A 25,050-nucleotide genomic window follows, 5' to 3' on the forward strand; every position below is an offset into this window, starting at 1 on the left:
CTGGGATTGTTTTCCCTGGAGCAGAGAAGGCTGACAGGGGACCTGATTGAGGTGTATAAAATTCTGAGAGACATAGATAGTGTGGCTACGAAGCTGCTCTTTCCCTTAGTGGAGGGATCAATAACTAGGGACACAGATTTAAGGTAATGAGCAGGAGGTTCAGAGGAGATGTGAGGAAAAGCTTTTCCCCAGAGGTTTGTTGGAATCTGGAACTCAATGACTGAAAGGGAGGGAGAGGTGGGAACCCTCTCCCTATCCTCCCGGATTCCTCCCTAACTATAGCCTTAAGTGCATCCCACAGCGTGGTGGCTGGGACCTCCTCCATATCGTTCAACTCGACATAGCAGCCATTACCCACTCACCCATCCGCCAGTAGCCCCACATCCAACCCCCCAACTGCAGCTGTTAGGCCCCCCACCCTCAAATCCACCCAATGGGGCGCGTGGTCGAAAAACACAATGCCCGAGTACTCCGAGTCGGCCACCTCCGACCCCCCCTTCCCCACTCTCACAACCAAACCAAGAACCAACCCAATATCTCCGGCAGCAGCACCTTGTCCATAACAAAACTGTTGATCCGCGAATACGCCCCGTGCATATGGGTATGTGGGTGAAGTACAAGACGTCCTTCGCCCTCGGCCTCCCAAACCTCCATGGGTATCCCCCCCCCTCCTGCAAACAATGCGCCCATGAACCCCTGAACTCTATCGCCACCACCAACACCCTCAACGACTTAGGACGCATCCGATCCACACTTGGATCTAGGACTGTATTGAAATCACCCCCATAATCAGCCGATGCGTGTCCAGGTCTGGGATCCTCTCTAACATCCACGTTGTCCCAATTCGGGGCTTAAACATTCACCAGCACCATTGGCATCTCCTCCAGCTTCCCACTGACCATCACAGAGCTACCCCCCATCCCTCGGATCGGCCACAATGCTCCCCCACCTCAAAAGCCACTCTCTTATAAACCAACACTGCCACCCCTCGTCTTCATGTCTAACCCCGAGTGGAATCCCTGCCCCACCCATTCGTCTGATCCCCAAACTTCAGCTGCATCTGCTGCAAGAGCACAACGTCTGCCTTCAGGCTCCTCTAATGAGCAAAAACACGCGATCGTTTAACCGGCCCATTCAACCCTCGCACGTTCCACATGACCAGCTGGCCAGGGAGGGGGCCCCCGCTCCCCTCCCCTGCCGAACAGCCAGATCCCCATTTAAGCCAGCCCCCAGCATGCGCCCCTTCAGGCCCGCCCTCAGATGTTCACCGTCATCTCTCCCTTTGCCACACCAACCACCCCCCTTCCCCACTCTCACAAGCAAACAAAGAACCAACCCAATATCTCTCCACCCCTCCCCCATGCCTTCCTCCTGGCAACCCCCAACTTCACTCCCATTAACTAGCCTGCCCAGCTCGCATGGCGGTCCCTGCCCAAGGCCTCTGACTTCTTCTCACCCTTCCAGTCTGTCCCTTCCCCTCAACCCTCCCGACCAGCAACAAACAAAGAGAAACAAAGGGCACACTCCCCATCACCGCTCTCCCGTCCAAACCTATCCCAATTTACCCACCCAATGGGGAAGTCCATGACATCCATAGACATTCCCCTGTCCACTACCTTTGTCACCTCTGCAAAGAATTCAGTCAGATTATCAGGCATGATCTTCCCTTCACAAATCCCTGCTGGCTCTCCCTGATGGACTGAAATGTTTTAAGGTGTTCAGTTACCCCCATCCCTGATTATAAACTCCAGCAATTTCCCCACCCCAGATGTTCGGCGAACTGGTCTGTAATTCCCGGGTTTCCCCCTCATTAAAAAGTGACAAGTGCAGTTTTCCAATCCAGAGGGACTACTCCTGAATCTAGGGAACTCTGGGAGATTCTTGTTAGGGCATCTACAATGTGCTCCCTGAAGTAAAAAACTCACCAGTATTCTTAGAATTCCCCCTGTACCAAAAAAGGGTCAAGATATTCTTAATGGTGAACAGGGATTCTCACTCCCTGACTCCTCTGCAGACTTAGGTGGGTGCTATTCGGGTCAAACTAGTGTTTCAAGTTATCCCCCGGCATAACCCATATCTTTAGAGAAGAATTTTATCGACTTACCACTTAGTAGCATCGATCTTGGTCCCGCGTTGCTAAGTAAGTAAAGTAGACTTTGTAATAACCACTGTTTCAGGTTAAAACTTTAAATTATTTTATTATTATTTTTTCTTTTACAAGATAAAATCACTGTCTTTACAGAAAAGTAAAAAGATCTTGCTTCTGGATTCTCCTGGTTGGCTGATCAGACCTTCCTGGGCCTCCTTGACAATCTCTCTTCTTTATCTGTTGGTTTTCTCCCGGTTATTTTGCGGTTCTGCTCGGCTTTCGTATTCTGTCAGTCCCATGTACCGAAATCACCCTGCAAGCTGAGAGTGAGTGCCTGGCTGAGAGCTATTCAGGATATATATCACCCTTCCAACAGCCTTGCTGATTACATGACATTATTTTAAAGTATTTTCTTCTGCTCCTTAACGCAATACCCTTTCTGTCCATATGATTCCACATCTAGTTTCCGTAATGTCGAACATGAGAGTGCCTTCATGTTAAGCTTGACCTTGGTTTGTCAGCTCACTGGCAGGGAGGCGTCCTGCTAATTATTCTGTGGCATTCCAGCCTTTCAATCCCTTATCTTTTTTAAGCATTGTATTTTCTTGTATTCCTAAATGTTTCAAGTTATATTCTTCCCTTTTTACAATTTTACAACAAGCTATTGATTGCTTTTTTGAAAAGAAGCAGTGAGCTGCGGTGAATTGTCCGGTATTAAAATCAACTCTTCTCTCCAGATTTCCACTTTTAACTGGTGTCATTACGTTTCTATCATTCACAAATAAATGTTATTTCAAGTAATTCAAACTTAAGATTTTGGCAATTCCAATCAATTGCTTGCTAAACTAATTAACTTCTATTGAAGGGTATTAAACTCATTCCCTTTATGTAACTTAAAACTTAACTTTTATAAAACTTTCTCCGACTTGAACTAAAGATATCAGGTTACAGCATGAGCTGCTTGGTTATCTCGAGGCCTGTGTGATAATGGCCGTCTGCATTCCAAAGAATATTTTTCTGCAGTTGACCCTTCGAGGGCCTTCTGCTATATCATTTTTTAGCATTTCATTACATTTACATTTCTAGGATCTTTTCTGTTACTTTGCTTTTTCTCATGTTCCTTGGGTTTTATCATCAGACCTTCTCGTTTCAAATTACATCTTTCGCATTTTTCTTAACATCCCCAACTTCCTTTAACACCCTCGGATGGAAACCGTCAGGTCCTGGGGATCTGTCAATCTTTGGTTCCATTAATTTCCTTGTGAGTGATACTATAGCTGCCTTGGGAAAGCGGGCAGCATAATCAAAGACCCCTCCCACCTGGGTTATTCTCTCTTCCAACCTCTTCCATTGGGCAGAAGATACAAAAGTTTGAGAACACGCACTAACAGATTCAAAAACAGCTTCTTCCCCGCTGTTACCAGACTCCTGAATGACCCTCTTATGGACTGAACTGATCTCTCTCTGTATCTTCCCTCCTGTTGTTCGCACTATACTCTGTATGCTTCACACTATGTCTATGTCTTTACATTGTGTATTTATTATACGTCCTATGTTTCTTCATAAATGGAAGGATCTGCCTGGACTGTACGCAGAGCAATCCTTTTCACTGTACCTCGGTACACGTGACAATAAATATAAATCTAATCTATATTTACATAAATTGTATTAAGTCCCTGTCCTCTATCGACTATTAATTATTTTGTGACTTCTGAAAAGTTATCCTCCTTTTCAACTGTAAATACTGAGGCAAAGTAATTGTTCAATGTGTCTGCCATTCCCCCATTATCACTGACAACATCTCCATTTTCAGCTTTTACTGGGCCTACATTGCTCTTCACCACCCGCTTTCCCTTTATATAACTAAACATTCTTCTCATTGATATTGATGTCCCTTGCAAGTTTCCTTTCATAATCCCTTTTAGTCGCTCTTACAAGCTGCTTTGTGACCCTTTGCTGGTCCTTGTACCTTTCCTATTCGTCCGGATCTGTACTATGTCTTGTATTTTTGTGCGCCCTTTCTTTTAGTTTTAAGCTGTCCCTCACCTCTTATTTGTCCATGGCTGCTTTTTTTTTGTGAAGTGGAGCCTTTTCCTCTCGGGGGTATATACTTGCTCTGTATCTCGTTAAATGTTTCTTTAAATATTCTCCACTGATCCTCAGTTGTTTGACCCTTTAACAGATCTCCCCAGTTTACCGTGGACAGTCTCTGTCTCATCCCGTTAACGTCAGCCTTACCCAAGTCTAAAATTCTACTGTCTGGAACGTGCTTTTCACTTTAAAACACTACACTGAATTCATTCATGTTGTGATCACTATTTGATAAATGTTTGCGCACAGTTAGGCTACCAACTAAATTTGGGTTATTACTCATAATTAAATCTTTTTTCAAATACATTTAGAGTAACCCAATTCTTTTTTCCCCCCCAATTAAGGGGCAATTTAGCGTGGCCAATTGACCTGCCCTGCACATCTTTTTGGGTTGTGGGGGTGAGACCCAGGCAGAAACAGGGAGAATGTGCAAACTTCACACGGTCAGTGACCTGGGGCAGGATCGAACCCAGGTCCTCGGCTTTGTAAGGCAGCAGTGCTAACCGCTGCACCACTGTGCTGGCCCTTACTAACAACTAAATCTAATATTGCCTGTCCCCTTGTTACATCTGGAACATATTGCTGCAGGAAACTATCCCGGACACATTCCAGAAATTCACTCCCTTTCTGCCAGGTGCTTGTCTGCCTCTCCCAATCTGTGTGTCAGTTATAATCCCCCCATTAATACTCCTCTGCCTTTGCTACACACTTGCTAAATTTCTGCCTTTATACAATCTAGCACCTCTGAACTGCCACCAGGGGGTCGATACACAACACCCATTACAGTTTGAGATTGTTTTCTTCCTCAGTTCCACTCCTGTTGTCTCCACTGGATGCTTTTCCCTCATTGTTCCCTCCCTCACCATTGAGGTGATAGTATTTCTGATCAGTAAAGCTGATCCACCCCCTCTGCCATATTCTCTGTCCCTCCTGTAAACTTTATAACCGGTATATTTAGTTCCCAGTCCTGACCATCCTGCAGCTAAGTCTCTGTAATAGCGACAACATCATAATCTTCAACTTGCATTGGCGCCTGCAGCTCGTCTAGTTTATTGCTTACACTCCGTGCATTTGTCTACAGAACTCTTAATCGGGCTGTTCCCCCTGACCGCTCCCTCAGCACTGCTTCTTTGTTATTTGCTTCTTTGTTACTTTTCACTTTTGCGTTAACCAGGATGCTACTTGCTTTGTCATTAGCTGCAGTTCCTGACGTTAGGTTCCTGACTACCTCCCTATTTATCCTTTCCACGAGGACACTGGTCCCAGATCGGTTCAGGTGGAGACCGTCCCAATGGTACAGATCCTTCCAGTCCCAATACTGATGCCAGTGCCCCATGAAATTGAACCCCTCTTTCCCGCACCACTCCTTTAGCCACGTGTTTACTTACCTAATTTTCTCATCCTGGGCCAATTTGCAAGTGGTTCAGGGAATAATCCAGAGATTATAACCCTTGGGAACCTGTTCTTTAATTTTGTTCCTAGTTCGTGATATTCCCCAAACAGGTCCTCTTTCAGAGTCTTGCTGATGTTGTTTGTCCCAATGTGGACCCCAACAACTGGATCCTCCCTCTCCAATGTCCTTTCAAGCCGGTTAGAGATGCCCCTCACCCTGGCACCGGGCAGGCAACATACCATGTGGGACTCTCGGTCCTGCTTCCAAAGGATGTTATCAGTTCCCCTAATTATAGAATCCCCGACAACTACCACTTCCTCCCCCCAATTGAATGGCCTCCTGTACCAGGGTGCAGTGGTCAGCTAGCTCATCCTTCCTACAGTCACTGCTCCGATACCCTGCCCCTCCGAGTCCGCTCCCTGGAGACTAGGTATGGGCAATAGGTGTATCAGGCTCTGGTCAGACCCCATTTGGAGTATTGTGAGCAGTTTGGGGACCCGTATCTAAAGAAGGATGTGCTGACCTTGGAAAGGGTCCAGAGGAGGTTCACAAGAAGGATCCCTGGAATGAAGAGCTTGTCGTATGAGAAACGGTTGAGGACTCTGGATCTGTTTACATTGGAGTTTAGAAGGATGAGGGGGGATTTTATTGAAACTCACAGGATACTGCGAGGCCTGGATAGAGTGGACGTGGAGAGGATGTTTCCACTTGTAGGAAAAACTAGAACCAGAAGACACCATCTCAGACTAAAGGAACAATCCTTTAAAGCAGAGATGAGGAGGAATTTCTTCAGCCCGAGGGTGGTGAATCTGTGGAACTCTTTGCCGCAGAAGCCTGTGGAGGCCAAATCACTGAGTATCTTCAAGACAGAGATAGATAGGTTCTTGATTAATAAGGGAGTCAAGGGTTATGGGGAGAAGGCAGTAGAATGGGGATGAGAAAAATATCAGCCATGATTGAATGGCGGAGCAGACTCGATGGGCCGAGTGGCCTAATTCTGCTCCTATGTCTTATGGTCTTGTGGTAGTGGAGCTGAGGTATTGGGGAATGAGAGGAAAGAATGTTCCAGAGAAATTAGAATTATCTGTTCTGAATTTCTATCCTGGACTGAGTGTTGACTTTTGTAAACTCCTTTTACAGATATTACAAGAGGAGGAATTACAGACAAATCTCAATTGACACGTCTCAGTCTTACAGAGTCACTCGATACCTTGGGATCTGAGTATCATCAGCCTTTGAATCTCGGAGGAGAATTGTTTGCCCACTTTCAACATCAGTGTGACTGGAAAAGCACTGAGACAGACACACCCGAGTGAGAGTGTTCCAGGGCACTGACTGTGGAAAGAGCTTTAACCAGTTACACAGCCTGAAAACAAATCACACCATTCACAGCGGGTAGAGACCGTACATGTGTTCTGTGTGGATGAGGCTTCAACTGATTGTCCAACAGGGAGAGACATGAGGACACCCAAAACATGAGGAAACCGTGGAAATGTGGGAAGGCATACAGATTCCCATCTCTGCTGGAGATTCATCGACGCGTTCACACTGGGGAGAGGCCGTTCACCTGTCCGCAGTGTGAGAAGGGATTCACTCTGTTGTCCAGTCTGAAGAAACATCAGCGAGTTCACACTGGGGAGAGGCCGTTCACCTGCTCTCAGTGTGGGAAAGGATTCACTCAGGTATCTAGTCTGAAGTCACACCAGCGAGTTCACACTGGGGAGAGACCGTTCATCTGCTCTCAGTGTGGGAAGGAATTCCCTCGCTTATCCAGTCTGAAGTCACACCAGCAAGTTCACACAGGGGAGAAGCCGTTCACCTGCTCTCAGTGTGGGAAGGGATTCACTCAGTTATCAAACCTGCAGACACACCAGCGAGTTCACACAGGGGAGAAGCCATTCACCTGCCCTCAGTGTGGGAAGGGATTCAGACATTCATCCGCCCTGCGGACACATAAGCGAGTTCACACTGGGGAGAGGCCATACACCTGCCCTCAGTGTGGGAAGGGATTCCCTCGGTTACCGGACCTGAAGAAACACCAGCGAATTCACACTGGGGAGAAGCCATTCCCCTGCTCTCAGTGTGGGAAGAGATTCACTCAGTTATCCCACCTGCAGAGTCACCAGCGAATTCACACTGGGGAGGCCGTTCACCTGCTCCCAGTGTGGAAAGGAATTCAACCTGCAGACACATCAGCGAGTTCACACTAGGGAGAAGGCAATCACGTGTTCTGAGTAGGGGAAGGAAATTAGTGAACCATCCCACCTGCTGAGACACCGGCGAGTTCACACTGGGGAGAGACCGTTCACCTCTCAGTGTGGGAAGGGAATCCATGATTCATCCCACCTGCTGAGACACCAACAAGTTCACAATTGATTACAGGGGTTGGATTCTGCTGTTATTGTTTCTGCTCTCAGTTACATCAAGGACTGCATTTTGTTCATTCTGATAGTTGGTCAATGGGATGGGTTTCTTTCTGCTGGACTGCCGGTCTCATGGCTTTGCCTCCAGTGGGCTGACGCTCTTCGAGCCTTGTTGCGACTACCTGGTTTTGAATTTCACAAGGATCACAGAGTGAAGGGGTGTTTGGAAGTGAGAAGATATTCAGTTTGCATTTCTGTTTGGATGCCCCCCAAATCATGCCACATTGCCATGAAGATGGGCCCTAGGTGGTTACAAGTTTTTTTTTGTTTAATTTATCTAGGTGTTTCTCACAGAAGAAAACTATCAGGGTATATGGGGCAAGTTGTCTGGGGTGGACTGGGAAACCACATTAAATGGTATGATGGGAGACAGGCAATAGCTAATAGTGAAGGAATTATTATATATCTGCCAGAGGGGGGTGTCAGTTAGCTGGATGTCTGACCATGATGTGGAGTGACTCCAATAGCAGGGGTGCAACTGTTGTACTCCTAGATTATCATAGCATTTACAGTGCAGAAGGAGGCCATTTGGCCCATCGAGTCTGCACCGGCTCTTGGAAAGAGCATCCTACCCAAGGTCAACACCCTATCCCCATAACCCAGTAACCCCACCCAACACTAAGTACAATTTTGGACACTATGGGCAATTTAACATGGCCAATCCACCTAACCCGCACATCTTTGGACTGTGGGAGGAAACCGGAGCACCCGGAGGAAACCCACGCAAACACGGGGAGAATGTGCAGACTCCGCACAGACAGTGACCCAAGATGGGAATCGAACCTGGGACTCTGGAGCTGTGAAGCAATTGTGCTAACCACTATGCTACCGTTCTGAGACACTTCAGTTTGGATTTCTGGTGCAGAGTAAAGTATAACCGTGGAGTGGAATTTTAGATTGTGTAAAAGGACAAGTTCTATTTTATAAATAAAGGTGGAGGTTTCTGGCAAAAGTAGTGTTTAGTCAATGTTGCTACTAAGGCATCACGGTCACACAGTGGTTAGCACTGCTGCCTCACGGCGCCGAGGACCCGAGTTCAATCCCGGCCCAGGGTCACTGTCCATGTGGTGTTTGCACATTCTCCCTGTGTCTGCGTGGGTCACACCACCACAACCCAAAGATGTGCAGGATTGATGGATTGGCCGCACTCAATTGCCCCTTAATTGGAAAAATTAGAAACAAAATGTTGCTTCTAGTTTGTTTGCTGCAGTAAAACCCAGAAAACCGTAAGGCCTGTTGTGTGATCCTTTCAACTGTTGACTTGGAATTGATTTTTTTTAAAGTTACTGATCTGTACAGAGATCCTAATCCACAAGTTTTGACTTCCCATTTGAGCCTCAGGCAGCTTTCTGGCTCACTTCTCGTGTCAATGACAGCCAGGAGATGGAGCTGAGGGCTGGATTTAGCTGAGAATAACGGAGCCTGCACCCCAGTTGGGAAACTGCCATCGGCGTCGCACTAATAGAGAGACCGGAAGGTGCTGGAGGACTGACTGGGAAATGGACCTCCAACCAATTAGGACACAGGAGGGGGTGACTGGGGTAAGTGACGTGACCCCCGGTATTCAGTGCCCGTGTCCAAAGTGAGGAGTCATGGGAACAGAGAAACCAAAGAGAAACCATTTGGGTTCTGAACATTGTAAACATCCTTTTACTCTGCTTGCTATTTATCCTCAAGTAATTTTCTGTTAGTTTTTTTAACCATGTTGTTTCATTAATAAACAATTAACAGGAAAATATTTGATTTTGCTGGATTTTTCGTGATTAGATTGATGTAGTTCAGGGAAAGTGGGTGAGAGGTTGAGAGGCTCTTTAACAGAAAGTGAGTCAATCTAAGGTGATTGGCAAAGGAACCAGAGGGGGAGAGGAGATTTGATTTTTCTTTTTTTAAAAACAAATTTAGAGTACCCAATTATTTCTTTTGCCAATTAAGGGGCAATTTAACATGACCAATCCATCACATCTTTGGGTTGTGGGGGTGAAATCCACGCAGACATGTGCAAACTCCACACGGACAGTGACCCAGGGCCGGGATTTGAACCCGGGTCCTCAGCGCCGCAGTCCCAGTGCTAACCATTGCGCCACATGCTGCCCCTATGACTTTTCTTTTAACACACAAAATGGGGTTCAGGTTCTGATTTATTGAGGCTCCTTGAGGGAGTAACATGGGATGTCAATAAAGGGGAACCTGCAGATGTGGTTTATTTAGATTTATAGAAAGTATTTCCCAAGGTGCCACATCAAAGGTCACTGCACAACATAAGAGGTCATGGTGTAGACTAGAGGGCAACATATCAGCAGGGATAGAGGATTGGTTAGCTCACAGGAAGCAGAGAGTGGATATAAATGGGTCATGTTTGGGTTGGTAGGATGTGACAAGTGGAGTATCACAAGGATCAGTGCTGGGCCCTCAACTATTTACAATCTATATTAATGAGTTGGATGGGGTTAAATTTGCTGATGACACAAAGAGGAATTGGAAATTAATTTGCCAAGTGGACTTCAGGAGAATGCAAAGGACAACAAATAGATGAACTGAGTGAGAACAAATTGACAGATGGAGCATAACCTGGGAAAATGTAAACGTGCCCACTTTGGCAGGAAGGATTAAATAAAACAACATTATTTAAATGGGAGAGAGATTACAGAACTCTGAGGCACAGAGGGATCTGGGTGTCCTGGTACAGGAATCACAAGTTAGTTTGCTGTGTTACGACACCCTGGGCTAGTGCGCGGTCAATTCCAGCCCCACGTGCCCCAGAGTCACAGCACAAGTGAATTAATCAATAATTCTTATGAAAATACCCTGGGCTGGATGCTCCGCCGCCGGGATGCTCCGTTTTGCCGGCAGCCCGGGGGTTTCCCGACAGCGTTGGACTGCTGGCCCACAATGGGAAACCCCATTGATCAGCTGGCGAAACCTGACAGCACACTGAACCAGAAATCTGGCACTGTGGGACGGAGAATCCAGCCCCCTATGTCTTTGGTCCTCGGCTGCCCAACAATCAGTCACCATAGTTGCAAATGTAAACACAATTACTGTTTATTTATTACAAGAACAACAATAAAATATGCAGCAAACACAACTGGTTAACTATAAGCCAATTCCTAATTCCCACTTTAACCTGCCCCCAGCCTCTACACACACACATAGACAGACAAACACAGAGGGGTGGAAAGGGATAAAATCAGAAGTTAAAGAAATTCTTTTTTTCAGATGATGGTTTTTGGCACTTTTCTTCACAGCAAGCTTGCAGATTAAAGTCTTTAGTTTACAGCCTGTAGTGATCTTCTCTGTAGATTAATTTGTTCAGGTTCTCTGGAGTTTAGAAATGCAGTACTCACACTTTTCTGGCGAGGCACCTCATCTCTGTTCAAACATTTCAGTTTGTGTTCAGGTCTCCATGGTTTCAGGACGACAGCACCCACAGGCTATCTGGGAAGAGAGATAGCACTCACAGCTGCCTTCTGGAGAGAGTTAGTCAGTTCTGCCTTTTGTGCTGCTAGAATCAAACTAAAAGCTTGGGATTCTGAAAAACATCCCAGCGGGATAGGATCCAATCACCGCCTGTTACCTTGGAGCACAGCCTTCTGGGCCAATTCATTGGCCACCAACCAATCAATCAAACCGAGTCCCAACCCCAATTCTCACACTGGTGCCTAAAGATCTTCAGCTCCAGTTTAAACCAGTACAGACGCCTGGATTCTTCTGCTTGAATTAAAGATACAGGCTGCTTGCCTTAAAGTGACATGTCCATTAAGCATCCATGGACAAAATGTAACGGCAACAATAAAAGAAAGGGGAAATAAGGTTATGAAAAGGAAGGGCCCTTACAGCCGGTACAGCAAGTGATTAGGAAGGTGAATGGAATATTGTTGTTTATTGCAAAGGGAGTGGAATATAAAAGTTGGGGTGTTTTGCTGCAGTTGTACAGGGCCTGGGTGAGACCATGGGCTGGATTCTCCACTGTATATTCTCCATTGCGCCGGCAGCGCACCCACGCCTGGGGACTTCCAGACGACGTGGAGCTGGCAACAATGGGAAACCCCATTGGCCATTCCAGGTGGGGGCGCTGCAGGATGGAGAATCCCGCTGCTGGCAGGGATGCGCCACAGGATGGAGAATCCCACCCCATATTTAGAGCACTGTGTACAGTTTGGGTCTCCTTATTTCAGAAATGAGATAATTGCATCAGAAGCAGTTCAGAGGAGGTTGACTCCCAGATTCTGGAACGAGGGGGTTATCCTCTGAGGAAAGGTTTGACAGGTTGGGACTGTATCCAGTGCAGTTGAGAAGAATGAGAGATGATCTTATTGAAACACATGAGATCCTGAGTGGAATTGACAGAGAGATTCATTGAATTTACAGCGCAGAAGGAGGCCATTTGGCCCAATCAGGTCTGCACCGGCCCTTGGAAAGAGCACCCTACTCAAGCCCATACCTCACCCTATCCCCGTAACCCCACCTAACCTTTTTTGGACACTAAGGGCAATTTAGCATGGCCCATCCACCTAGCCCGCACATCTTTGGACTTGTGGGAGGAAACCGGAGCACCCGGAGGAAACCTCATCGACACGGGGAGAACGTGCAGCCTCCGCATAGACAATGACCCAAGCCGGGAATCGAACCTGGGAGTCTGGAGCTGCGAAGCAACTGTGCTAACCACTGTGCTACCATGCAGCCCACGGTGCTGAGGATGTTTCCCCTTGTGGCAGAGACTAGAAATCGGGGAGACCCGGTTAAAATCTGACATGTCCGAGCAAGCTACTCAGTTCAAGGGCAATAAATTCTGGTCCAGCAACTCCTGCATTCCATTAAGAATTTACAAAACTCTCTCCACAAATCCTCACTCAATTTCACTCCTTTATTGTCCAGTTCTGGCCCCGCCTGGGGTAACATCTACTCCATATTTTCTTCTTGTGCGGCGAATTCTAGGTTACTGGTACATAAGGACAGATGCTTCAAGCAACAGATCAAGCATGGATGTATAAGATTCTTCAACTCCCCCTTTACCCCCATCCAACTTGTGGACAGTTCTTACTCAGTATTATTTCTCCCAAGCCCTTCATTGTCCCATTATCGCTTTAATTTCACTCCCACTTTGCCCATGTCCAGTGTGTTTAATTCGATCCTGATTGTTTTAAAGTCAGTTTCACTCTGGAGTGTGTCAATATCTTGATGATGTCACAATGGTGTCTCAATCCCCTGGCCACATTAACCATTTCATCTCCTGCTGTGTCTCCAGTAGCTGTGTGTGTTTGGGACTCGGTCTTCAGTCCATTTCACCGTGAATTTAGGCTTGTTATTTTTCACATGTAACAAATCACATCTGCACACCCACACCGGTATCCCAAAATCATGTCACATTTTCTTAACTCTCAGATGCTCTGAAGATGAAAGTGAGTATCTGTCTTTCTTATCTGCCCTGTTATGGTGTTGATATTTCATGTCTTGGCCGGGCTTTCAAATGTGGATTTCTTTGAAACAAAATTCATGGGCCAGGATGTAAATATTTCCAGGAGAAAGTGATCAACTTATTCATCCCATATAAACATTCCAGACTTTCACTGGAACACAGGTGGATCCCAGATTGATATAGGTTTGCCTTTCAGTCGTCAAAGGTCAGGCACCCTGTACCATTTGCCAAACTGGACTATTTGACGAACTGCGTGTTTTAATTAACACTCCTCTTTCCTCCAGTTGCTCTACTGTGGGTAAAATCCCTTTGGTTGGGGACGGGTTGATGGGTATTGTTTGGTACACGGTGGAACATTACCAGTGAATGATGCTGGTTCCATCTGTAATTGGCGACAATCATTCTTATCTTTTGCCACATTGGATGGTCATAAAGCTGATCTTTCCTGATGGTTCTGATTGGCCATGTTACTGTCCCATTTTCAAAGCTTAAGGGAGAATTCAATTAGAATAAAATATCCAGACCCAGAATAGCCGGGTCCACTGGGCCTATCCAGACTGAAGATATCAGAGAGAGAGGGAGCGAGAGCGAGATGACTGGTGGTTTAATCTGAGGGTCACCACAACTCAGGCGAGGGGCAATGTTGAGAAGGTGGACCCTTCATGGATAACCTCAGCCAGTACGACAGTTGCACCCCAGCTAATGGAGTCACTCCGCATCATGAACCAGCCAACTGAGCTAACTGACCCCACCCCCCCCCCCCACCCCCCGTAGATGAATAATAATGCCTTAAAATATTAGCTATTGCCTGTCTCCCACCATACCATTTAATGCAGTTTCCCAGTCTACCTCAGACAACTTGCCCCTCATACCCTGATTGGATGTTCACCCAGATAAATTAAACAAAAACATGGAACCACCAAGGCCCATCTTCATGGTAATGTGGCAGGATTTAGAGGGATCCAAACAGAAATGCAAACTGAATATCTTCTCACTTCCAAACACCCCTTCACTCTGTGATCCTTGTGAAATTTGAACCAAGGTAGTCGCAACAAGGCTCAAAGAGCGTCAGCCCTCTGGAGGCAAAGCCATGGGACTGCCAAGTCGAGCAGAACAAAACCCTCCGACCCTCCCCAGTGACCAACTGACAGAATGAACAAAATGCAGTCCCGGATGTAACCGAGAGCAGAAACAATAACAGCAATAGCCCCTGTTGGTGTTTGAACTTGTTGGTGTCTCGGCAGGTACAAGGAAACACCACATTCCCTCCCACATTGAGTGCAGGTGAATGCTCACTCCCCGGGGTGAACTCACTGGTCTGTCTGCAGGCGGGATGGAACACTAATTGCCTTCCCTTACTCAGAGAACGTGATTGCCTTCTCTCCACTATGAACCCGCAGATGTGTCCGCAGGTTGGATGAATCACTGAATCCCTTCCCACACTGGGAGCAGGTGAATGGTCTTTCCCCAGTGTGAATTCGCTGGTGATTCTGTAGGCTGGATAACTGAGTGAATCGATTCCCACACTGAGAGCAGGTGAATGGCCTCTCCCCAGTATGAACTCGCTGGTGTGTCCGCAGGTTGGAGAACTGAGTGAATCCCTTCCCACACTGGGAGCAGATGAAAGGTCTCTCCCCAGAGTGAACTTGCTGGTGACTCTGCAGGTGGGATAACTGAGTGAAACCCTTCCCACACAGAGAGCAGGTGAACGGCCTCTCCCCAGCGTGAACTCGCTGATGTGTCCGCAAGTTGGATGATTTACTGAATCCCTTCCCACACTGGGAGCAGATGAACGGTCTCTCCCCAGAGTGAACTCGCTGGTGACTCTGCAGGTTGGATAACTGAGTGAATCCCTTCCTGCACAGAGAGCAGGTGAATGGCCTCTCCCCAGTGTGAACTCGCTGATGTGCCTGCAAATTGGGTAACTGAGTGAATCCTTTCCCACACTGAGAGCAGGTGAATGGCCACCCCCCAGTGTGAATTTGCTGGTGTGTCTTAAGGCTGGAGAACAGAGTGAATCCCTTCTCACACACAGGGCAGGTGAATGGCCTCTCCCCAGTATGAATTCGTCGATGAGTCTCCAGCTGAGATGGGAATCTGTATCCTTTCCCACAGTCCCCACATTTCCACGGTTTCTCCATGTTTTGGGTCTCCTCGTGTCTCTCCAGGTTGGACAATCAGTTGAAGCCTCGTCCACTCCACACAGAACACGTGTACGGTCTCTCCCCACTGTGAATGGTGTGATGTCTTTTTCAGGCTGTGTAACTGGTTAAAGCTCTTTCCACAGTCAGTGCTCTGGAACACTCTCACTCGGGTGTGTGTGTCTCGGTGCTTTTCCAGTCACACTGATGTTTAACATCTTTTCATGCCGACAGATTGGGCAAACATTTCTCCTTCTAGATTCAAAGGCCGATGATATTCAGGTCCCAAGGTGACTCTGTAAGACCAAGATGTGACAATTGAGATTTCTGTCTGTAATTCCTCCTCTTGCAATATCTGTAAAAGAAGTTTACATAAGTCAACACTCAGTACAGGATAGAAATTCAGAACAGAGAATTCTAGTTTCTATGGAACATTCCTACCTCTCATTCCCCAATACCTGTCTCCAATACCTATTCCCCAGACCTACTCTCCAGGGAGCGGACTCGGAGGGATGGAGTTTCGGAGCTGTGAGGACAAAAACCTTACCTCAGGGATTCACTGCCGAGTCTCCAGGGAGTGGACTCGGAGGGGCAGGGTATCGGAGCAGTGACTGTAGGAAGGATGAGCTGGCTAACCACTGCACCCTGGTACAGGAGGCCATCCAAGAGGGGGGAAGAAGTGGTAGTTGTCGGGGATTCTATAATTACGGGAACTGAGAACATCCTTTGGAAGCAGGACCGAGAGTCCCACATGGTATGTTGCCTGCCCGGTGCCAGGGTGAGGGGCATCTCTAACCGGCTTGAAAGGATATTGGAGAGGGAGGGGAGGATCCAGTTGTTGGGGTCCACGTTGGGACAAACAACATCAGCAAGACTCGGAAAGAGGACCTGTTTGGGGAATATCAGGAACTAGGAACAAAATTAAAGAACAGGTCCTCAAGGCTTATAATCTCTGGATTATTTGCCGAGCCACGTGTAATTTGGTGTAGGAATGAGGAAAATTAGGGAAGTAAAGACGTGGCTAAAGGAGTGGTGCGGGAACGAGGGGTTCCATTTCATGGAGCACTGGCATCAGTATTGGGACAGGAGGGATCTGTACCGTTGGGACGGTCTCCACCTGAACCGATCTGGAACCAGTGTCCACGTGGAAAGGATAAATAGGGAGGTCACAAAGACTTTAAACTAACAAACGGTGGGGGAGGGGGAGGCCTCAGGAGAACTCAATACAGTTCCAAAAACAAGTATCAGGACGGTCTGGACTGGGTACAAAATATACCGGTTATAAAGTTTACAGGAGGGACAGAGAATATGGCAGAGGGGGTGAAGTAGCCTTACTGATTAGAAATACTATCACCTTAATGGTGAAGGAGGATAATGAGGGGGAAGTATCCAGCGGAGACCATGGGCTGGATTCTCCGTCGTCGGGATCCTCTGCTTCACCAGCAGTGCACTCACGCCCGCGGACTTCCCGACGACATGGGGGTGCCCACAATGGGAAACCCCATTGGCCGACGGGATGGAGAATCCCGCCCCATATGGGTGGAACTGAGGAACAAAAAAAATCTAAAACTGTAATGGGTGTTGTGTATCGACCCCCTGGTGGCAGTTCTGAGGCGCTAGATTGTATAAAGGCAGAAATTAGGCAAGTGTGTAGCAAAGGCAGAGTAGTATTAATGGGGGATTATAACTGACACAGATTGGGAGAGGCAGACAAGCAACTGTCAGAAAGGGAGTGAATTTCTGGAATGTGTCCGAGATAGTTTCCTGCTGCAATATGTTCCAGATGTAACAAGGCGACAGGCAATATTAGATTTAATTATGAGTAATGAGCCCAATTTAATGAGTAGCCTAACTGTGCATGAACATTTATCAAATAGTGATCACAACATGATTGAATTCAGTGTAGTGTTTTAAAGTGAAAAGCAAGTTACAGACAGTAGAGTTTTAGGCTTGGGTAAGGCTGACGTTAACGGGATGAGACAGAGACTGTCCTCGGTAAACTGGGGAGATCTGTTAATGGGTCAAACAACTGAAGATCAGTGGAGAATGTTTAAAGAAACATTTAACAATATACAGAGCAAGTATATACCCCTGAGAGGAAAAGTTTCCACTTCACAAAAAGAAAACAGCCACGGACAAATAAAGAGATTAGGGACAGCTTAAAACTAAAAGAAAGGGCGCACAAATGTACAAGACATAGTACAGATCCGGGTGAATGGGATAGGTACAAGGACCAGCAAAGGGTCATAAAGCAGCTTGTAAGCGCAACTAAAAGGGATTATGAAAGGAAACTTGCAAGCGACATCAATATCAATGAGAAGAAATGTTTAGTTATGTAACGGGAAAGCGGGTGGTGAAGAGCAATGTAGGCCCAGTAAAAGCTGGAAATGGAGATATTGTCAGTGATAATGGGGGAATGGCAGACACGTTGAACAATTACTTTGCCTCAGTATTTACAGTTGAAAAGGAGGATAACTTGCCAGAAGTCCCCAAAAAATTAATAGTCGATAGAGGACAGGTACTTAATACAATTAACATAACTATACCATCACTAACTAGGAAACTAATGGAACTAAAGAGTGACAAATCCCCAGGACCTGACGGTTTCCATCCGAGGGTGTTAAAGGAAGTCGGGGAGCACATTGTAGATGCCCCAACGATAATCGTCCAGAGTTCCCTAGATTCAGGAGTAGTCCCTCTGGATTGGAGAATTGCACTTTTTGAAGTGCGGATACACCAGCGAGTTCACACTGGGGAGAGGCCATTCACCTGCTCTTAGTGTGGGAAGGGATTCATTTTTTAAGATGGGTGAAAGGGGAAAAACAGGGAATTACAGACCACGAACCGAACACGGCATGGTAGCACAATGGTTAGCACTGTTGCTACACAGCACCAGGGACCCAGGTTCGATTCCCGGCTTAGGTCACTGTCTGTGTGGAGTCTGCACGTTCTCCCTGTGTCTGCGTAGGTTTTATCTTGGTCCTCCCACAAGTCCCAAAAGACGTCCTTATAGGTGAATCGGACAGTCTGTCTTCTCCCTCAGTGTTAATGTAAGCCTACTTGTGACACTAATAAAGATTATTATGAAAATCTATGATGGGGAAACTGCTGCAGTGTATAATTAGGGATGGGGTAACTGAACACTTTTAAAAACTTTGTTCGATCAGGGACAGCTTATTTTACTGAATTTTTTGAGGAGGTGACTAGGGTAGAGGACAGGGGAATGTTTATGGATGTCATTTATACGGACTCCCAGAAGGCATTTGATAAAGTCCCACACAAGAGACTGTTGGCTAAGGTGGAAGCCCTCGGAGTTGAGGGCAAATTATTGACACGGTTAGGAAATTGGTTGAGTGGCAGGAGAGTGCAGGGATATGGGTATTTAATACGGGACAATGAAGAGTATAACACCGAGTTGTAGAGAAAACAAAACTTATTTTATTTAACATTAACTATATACACAGCTCCAGTTGCTGAGTTAGGAGAGATTACTCAAATTTGACCTGTTGCACTTTTCAGGATTAAATTCAATTTGCCACTGTTCTGCCATCTAACCAGCCCGTCCATATTATCCTGTAATCTGAGGCGTTCCTCACCATTTCCCACACCCCCAATTTTTGTGTCATCTGCTAACTTATCAGATCTCCAACATTCACATCCAGATCTTGATGTACGCTCCGAACAACATGGAACCCAACACCGATCGCAGTGGAACACCACTGGACACAGGCTTCCAGTCACAAAGACAATCTTTGACCATCACCCTCTGCCTGCTGCCAGGAAGCCAATTTTGGTATCAATTTGCCCTGGATCCCATCTTGACCAGTCCCCCATGTCAGACCTGGTCACAAACCTTACTGAAGTCGATATGGGCTACATGTGGGCGGCACAGTGGGTAGCACTGTTGCTCCATAGTTCCATGATTCCAGGTTCGATTCCCGACTTGGGTCACTGTCTGTGTGGAGTCTGCACGTTCTCTCCGTGTCTGTGTGGGTTTCTTCCGGGTGCTCTGGGTTCCTCCCACAAGTCCCGAAAGACGTGCTTCTTAGGTGAATTGGACATTCTGAATTCTCCCTCCATGTACATACAGGGGCTGGCTGATCACAGGGCTAAAGAGCTGACTTTTAAAGCAGACCAAGGAAGGCCAGCAGCACGGTTCAATTCCCGTACCAGCCTCCCCGAACAGGCGCCGGATTGTGGCGACCAGGGGCTTTTCACAGTAACTTCATTTGAAGCCTACTTGTGACAATAAGCGATTTTCATTTTCATGTACCCAAACAGGCACCGGAATGCGGCGACTGGGGGATTTTCACAGTAACTTCATTGCAGTGTTAATGTAAGCCTACTTGTGACAAAAGATATTATTATCAACTGCACTCCCCTCAACTACACACCTAGTCACCTCCTCGGAAAATGCAAATGAAATAGAATCCACAGAATCCTTCTGCACCGACCCTCCGATAGAGCATGCTACCCAGGTCCACTCCCCCTCTCTATCCCCTTTAACCCACCTACCTTTTGGACACTAAGGGGCAATTGTTCATGGCCAATCCACCTATCCTGCACATCGTTGGACTGTGGGAGGAAACTGGAGCACCCGGAGGAAACCCACGCAGACACGGGGAGAACGAGCAAACACCACACAATGTAGACCATAGATCTCTTCCTTTCCAACCCTCCACCGTCTTCCTTCAAACCAACTTTCTCCTTCTCATTTCCTGCTTTCAGAGACTCAAAACTTAAGAGTCAGAGAGTTTTACAGCACAGAAAGATGCCCTTCGGCCCATCGTGAAAATGCTGCCTGTTCAGCCACAGCAGGTCAAAGATGAAAAGAGAGTGCAACAGCTTAGCACTTCATGAAGACACATAGCCATTTGATCTGTCCCTCTCTGCCACCAGCTCAGATATGACACTGCACAAACTTAGCAGCCACGATAGAGTTGGGATCAGCTGTGGTGAAACACTGGAACTGGATCCAGGTCAGGGTGAAATATAGTTTGCTTGCCAGTTCATTGGATGGTGAGGTCAGAGATGGGTTCTGCTATGGGTGGACTCAGATGAGGATTTTAAAGGCACTGATGAGGGTGAACATTGAGAGGCTGAGTGGATTGTCTGGCTTGTCAGACAGTCAGTCCCTTCACTGTCAAGCAGCATGTAGAGGTCTGACTCCAAGTCTCCAATTTGGCAGAGGACATTGTGCAGAACGTGCCCTGTCCACAGCCTCTGCTCCGTCTCCTTGTTCTGGTGCAGAACCAGAGGCACTGCTATTGCTGCTCAGAAACCTGTTACAGCCTTTGTTTGGGTCGGTCTTTATAAGACATAATCTCCCTTTGACAAAGCCATGCTGACTATCCTTGATTAATTCTTGCCTCAGCAACAGAGATTAATTCTGTCCCTCAGAATATTTATTTCCTGACCACTCATAAGAACATAAGAATTAGGAACAGGAGAAGGCCATCTGGCCCCTCGAGCCTGCTCCGCCATTTAATGAGATCACGGCTGATCTTTGTGGACTCAGCTCCACTCTCTGGCCCGTACACCATATCCCCGAATCCCTTTATTCTTTAGAAAGGCACCTATCTTTTTCTTAAAAACGTTTAAAGAAGGAGCTCAACTGCTTCACTGGGCAAGGAATTCCAGAGATTCACAACCCTTTGGGTGAAGAAGTTCCTCCTACACTCCGTCCTAAATCTACCTCCCCTTATTTTGAGGCTATGCCCCCTAGTTCTGCTTTCCCCGACCAGTGGAAACAATCTGCCCGCATCTATCCTATCTATTCCCTTCATAATTTTATATGTCTCAATAAGATCCCCCCGCATCCTTCTAAATTCCAATGAGTACAGTCCCAGTCTACTCAACCTCTCGTCATAATCTTATCCCCTCAACTCTGGGATCAACCTAGTGAATCTCCTCTGCACTCCCTCCAGTGCCAATATGTCCTTTCTCAGGTAAGGAGACCAAAACTAACACAATACTCCAGATGTGGCCTCACCAACACCCTATACAATTGCAGCATAACCTCACTAGTCTTGAACTCCATCCCTCTAGCAATGAAAGACAAAACTCGATTAGCCTTCTTAATCACCTGTTGCACCTGCACACCAACTTTTTGTGACTCGTGCACCAGCACACCCAGGTCCCTCTGCACAGCAGCATGTTTTAACATCTTACCATTTAAATAATAATCCATTCTGCTGTTATCCCTCCCAAAATGGATAGCCTCACACTTGGCAACATTGAATTCGATCTGCCAGACCCTAGCCCATTCACCTAACCTATCCAAATCCTTCTGCAGACTTCAGGTATCCTCTGCACTTTTTGCTTTACCACTCATCTTAGTGTCGTCTGCAAACTTTGACACATTGCACTTGGTCCCCAACTCCAAATCGTCTATGTAAATTGTGAACAACTGCAGGCCCAACACTGATCCTTGAGGGACCCCACTAGTTACAGGTTGCCAACCAGAGAAACACCCATATCCCCACTCTCTGCTTTCTGTTAGTTAACCAATCCTCTACCCATGCTACCACTTTACCCTCAATGCCATGCATCTTTAGTTTATGCAGCAACCTTTTGTGTGGCACCTTGTCAAAAGCTTTCTGGAAATCCAGATATACCACATCTATTGGCTCCCCGTTACCTACTGCACTGGTAACGGCCTCAAAAAATTCTACCAAATTAGTCAGACACGACCTACCCTTTGTGAACCCATGCTGCGTCTGCCCAATGGGACAATTTCCCTCCAGGTGCCCCGCTATTTCCTCCTTAATAATAGATTCTAGCATTTTCCCTCCAACCGAAGTTAGGCTTACCGGCCTATAATTACCCGCTTTCTGCCGACCTCCTTTTTTAAACAGTGGTGTCACGTTTGCTACTTTCCAATCCTCTGGGACCACCCCAGAGTCTAGTGAATTTTGATAAATTATCACTAGTGCGTTTACAATTTCCCTAGCCATCTCTTTTAACACTCTGGGATGCATCCCATCAGGGCCAGGAGACTGGTCTACCTTTAGCCCCATTAGCTTGCCCAATACTGCCTCCTTAGTGAATACAATCATTTCAAGGTCCTCACCTATCATATGCTTATTTCCATCAGTCACTGGCATGTTATTTGTGTCCTCCACTGTGAAGACTGACCCAAAAAACCTGTTCAGCTCCTCAGCCATTTCCCCGTCTCCTATTATTAAATCTCCCTTCTCATCTTCCAAAGGACCAATATTTACCTTAGCCACTCTTTTTTGTCTTATACATTTGTAGAAGCTTTTACTATCTGCTTTTATGTTCTGAGCCAGTTTACTTTCATAGTCTACCTTACTCTTCTTTATGGCTTTTTTAGTAGCTTTCTGTTGTCCCCTAAAAACTTCCCAGTCCACTAGTCTCCCACTAATTTTTGCCACTTTGTATGTTTTTTCCTTCAATTTGATACTCTCCCTCACCTCCTTCGATATCCAAGGTCGATTTTTCCCCTTTCTACCGTCTTTCTTTTTTGTCGGTATGAACCTTTTCTGAACACTGTGAAAGATCGCTCGGAAGGTTCTCCACTGTTCCTCAACTGCTTCACCATGAACTCTTTGCTCCTAGTCTACCTTAGCTAGTTCTTTTCTCATCCCATTGTAATCGCCTTTGTTTAAGCACAAAACACTAGTGTTTGATTTTACCTTGTCATCCTCCAGCTGTATTTCAAATTCCACCATATTGTGGTCGCTCCTTCCAAGAGGATCCTGAACTATGAGATCATTAATCAATCCTGCCTCATTACACAGGACCAGATCTAGGACCGCTTGTTCCCTTGTAGGTTCCATTACATACTGTTCCAGGAAATTATCCCGGGCACATTCTATAAACTCCTCCTCAAGGCTGCCTTTACCAACCTGGTTAAACCAATCGATATGCAGATTAAAATCTCCCAAGATAACCGCTGTACCATTTCTACATGCATCCGTTATTTATTTGCTTATTGCCTGCCCTACCATCCTGTTACTATTTGGTGGCCTATAGACTTCTCCTTTCAGTGACCTTTTCGCCTTACTATTCCTGATTTCCACCAAAATTGATTCAACCTTGCCCTCCATGGCACCAATATCATCCCTTACTATTGCCCGGATGCCATCCTTAAACAACAAAGCTACACCACCGCCCTTACCGTCCATTCTATCCTTTCGTATAGTCTGATACCCTTGGATATTTAACTCCCAGTCGTGACCATCTTTTAACCATGTTTCAGTAATGGCCACTAAATCATAGTCATTCACGATGATTTGCGCCATCAACTCATTTACCTTATTTCGTATACTACGAGCATTCAGGTAAAGTACACTTATGCTGTTTTTTATGTCTTTGTTATGAATCCTAACACCTTGATCAGTAACTTTTCGCAATTTATTTTTCCTCTTACCCTTTCTCCTAATTTTCCTCGTCTTTGAACCCATATCTCTACATAATAACCTGTCACGTAACCTGCTGCCTTGATCTCCATTAACCATTATACTGTCATGATGTGGAGATGCCGGCGTTGGACTGGGGTGAGCACAGTACGAAGTCTTACAACACCAGGTTAAAGTCCAACAGGTTTGTTTCGATGTCACTAGCTTTCGGAGCGCTGCTCCTTCCTCAGGTGAATGAAGACCTCTTCATTCACCTGAGGAAGGAGCAGCACTCCGAAAGCTAGTGATATCGAAACAAACCTGTTGGACTTTAACCTGGTGTTGTAAGACTCCATTATACTGTCCATAGCTTTACCCTTCCCTTCCCCCCAACTTGCTAGTTTAAAGTCCTTGTGACCAACCTATTTATCCTATTCGCTAGAACACTGGTCCCAGAATGGTTCAGGTGAAGACCGTCCCAACGGTACAGGTCCCTCCTGCCCCAGTACTGATGCCAATGCCCCATGAAATGGAATCCCTCTTTCCCGCACCACTCCTTTAGCCACGTGTTAACACTCACGTTAAACTCACTGGTCTGTAATCTCCTGGATTTTCCCTACTCTTCTTGAATAATGGAACCACATTATCTGTCCTCCAGTCATCTGGCACCGCTCCTGTGACCAGAGATTTGAAAATTATTCTCAGAGCCTCTGCAATCTCCTCTCTTGCGGCCCACAGCAGCCTGGGAAACATCTCATCAGGATTTAAACAAGTCACCATGTGAAGGTGAGAATGAGAACATAAATGTAATGGGGAGAAAAGAAAGTGTTTTACTTACAGGGTTTAGAGGAGGTTTCAGTCTGTGTGAAGCGAGAGGAGCAGCAGGTTTGCTGGGCAGACAGTGAAGGAAACTCCGTGCAGCCAGTGACACAGGCCCCAAATTCTGATTGGATGGAGGATCAGCGCCAATCCAATCCTCCACAAGTTCCTATTGGCCAATGTCACTCATGGAGACAATGAGGGGGCGGACAGGGATTTGACCTCCTTACGCTAAGCTGTTGTCCAATCCGCAATATTTTGTTTCTGTGACCAGGGATGTTGCTCCCAATGGGAGACTGTGCTGGGAACGCCCAT

General features: G+C 46.5%; 1 protein-coding gene across 1 annotated transcript in view; it reads left to right on the forward strand.

Annotated features, from left to right (window-relative positions):
* Window positions 1-25,050, forward strand: part of LOC140418002 (uncharacterized) — a 206,408-nt gene that overhangs the window by 18,257 nt on the left and 163,101 nt on the right. Inside the window, exon 3 of the mRNA XM_072501432.1 lies at window positions 7,024-7,717. Within this exon, the coding sequence (XP_072357533.1) occupies window positions 7,024-7,717 (694 nt within the window). The remainder of the gene's footprint in view (window positions 1-7,023; window positions 7,718-25,050) is intronic.

This window comes from Scyliorhinus torazame, chromosome 5, assembly GCF_047496885.1.
Source record: "Scyliorhinus torazame isolate Kashiwa2021f chromosome 5, sScyTor2.1, whole genome shotgun sequence".
Classification (NCBI taxonomy): Eukaryota; Metazoa; Chordata; class Chondrichthyes; order Carcharhiniformes; family Scyliorhinidae; genus Scyliorhinus; species Scyliorhinus torazame.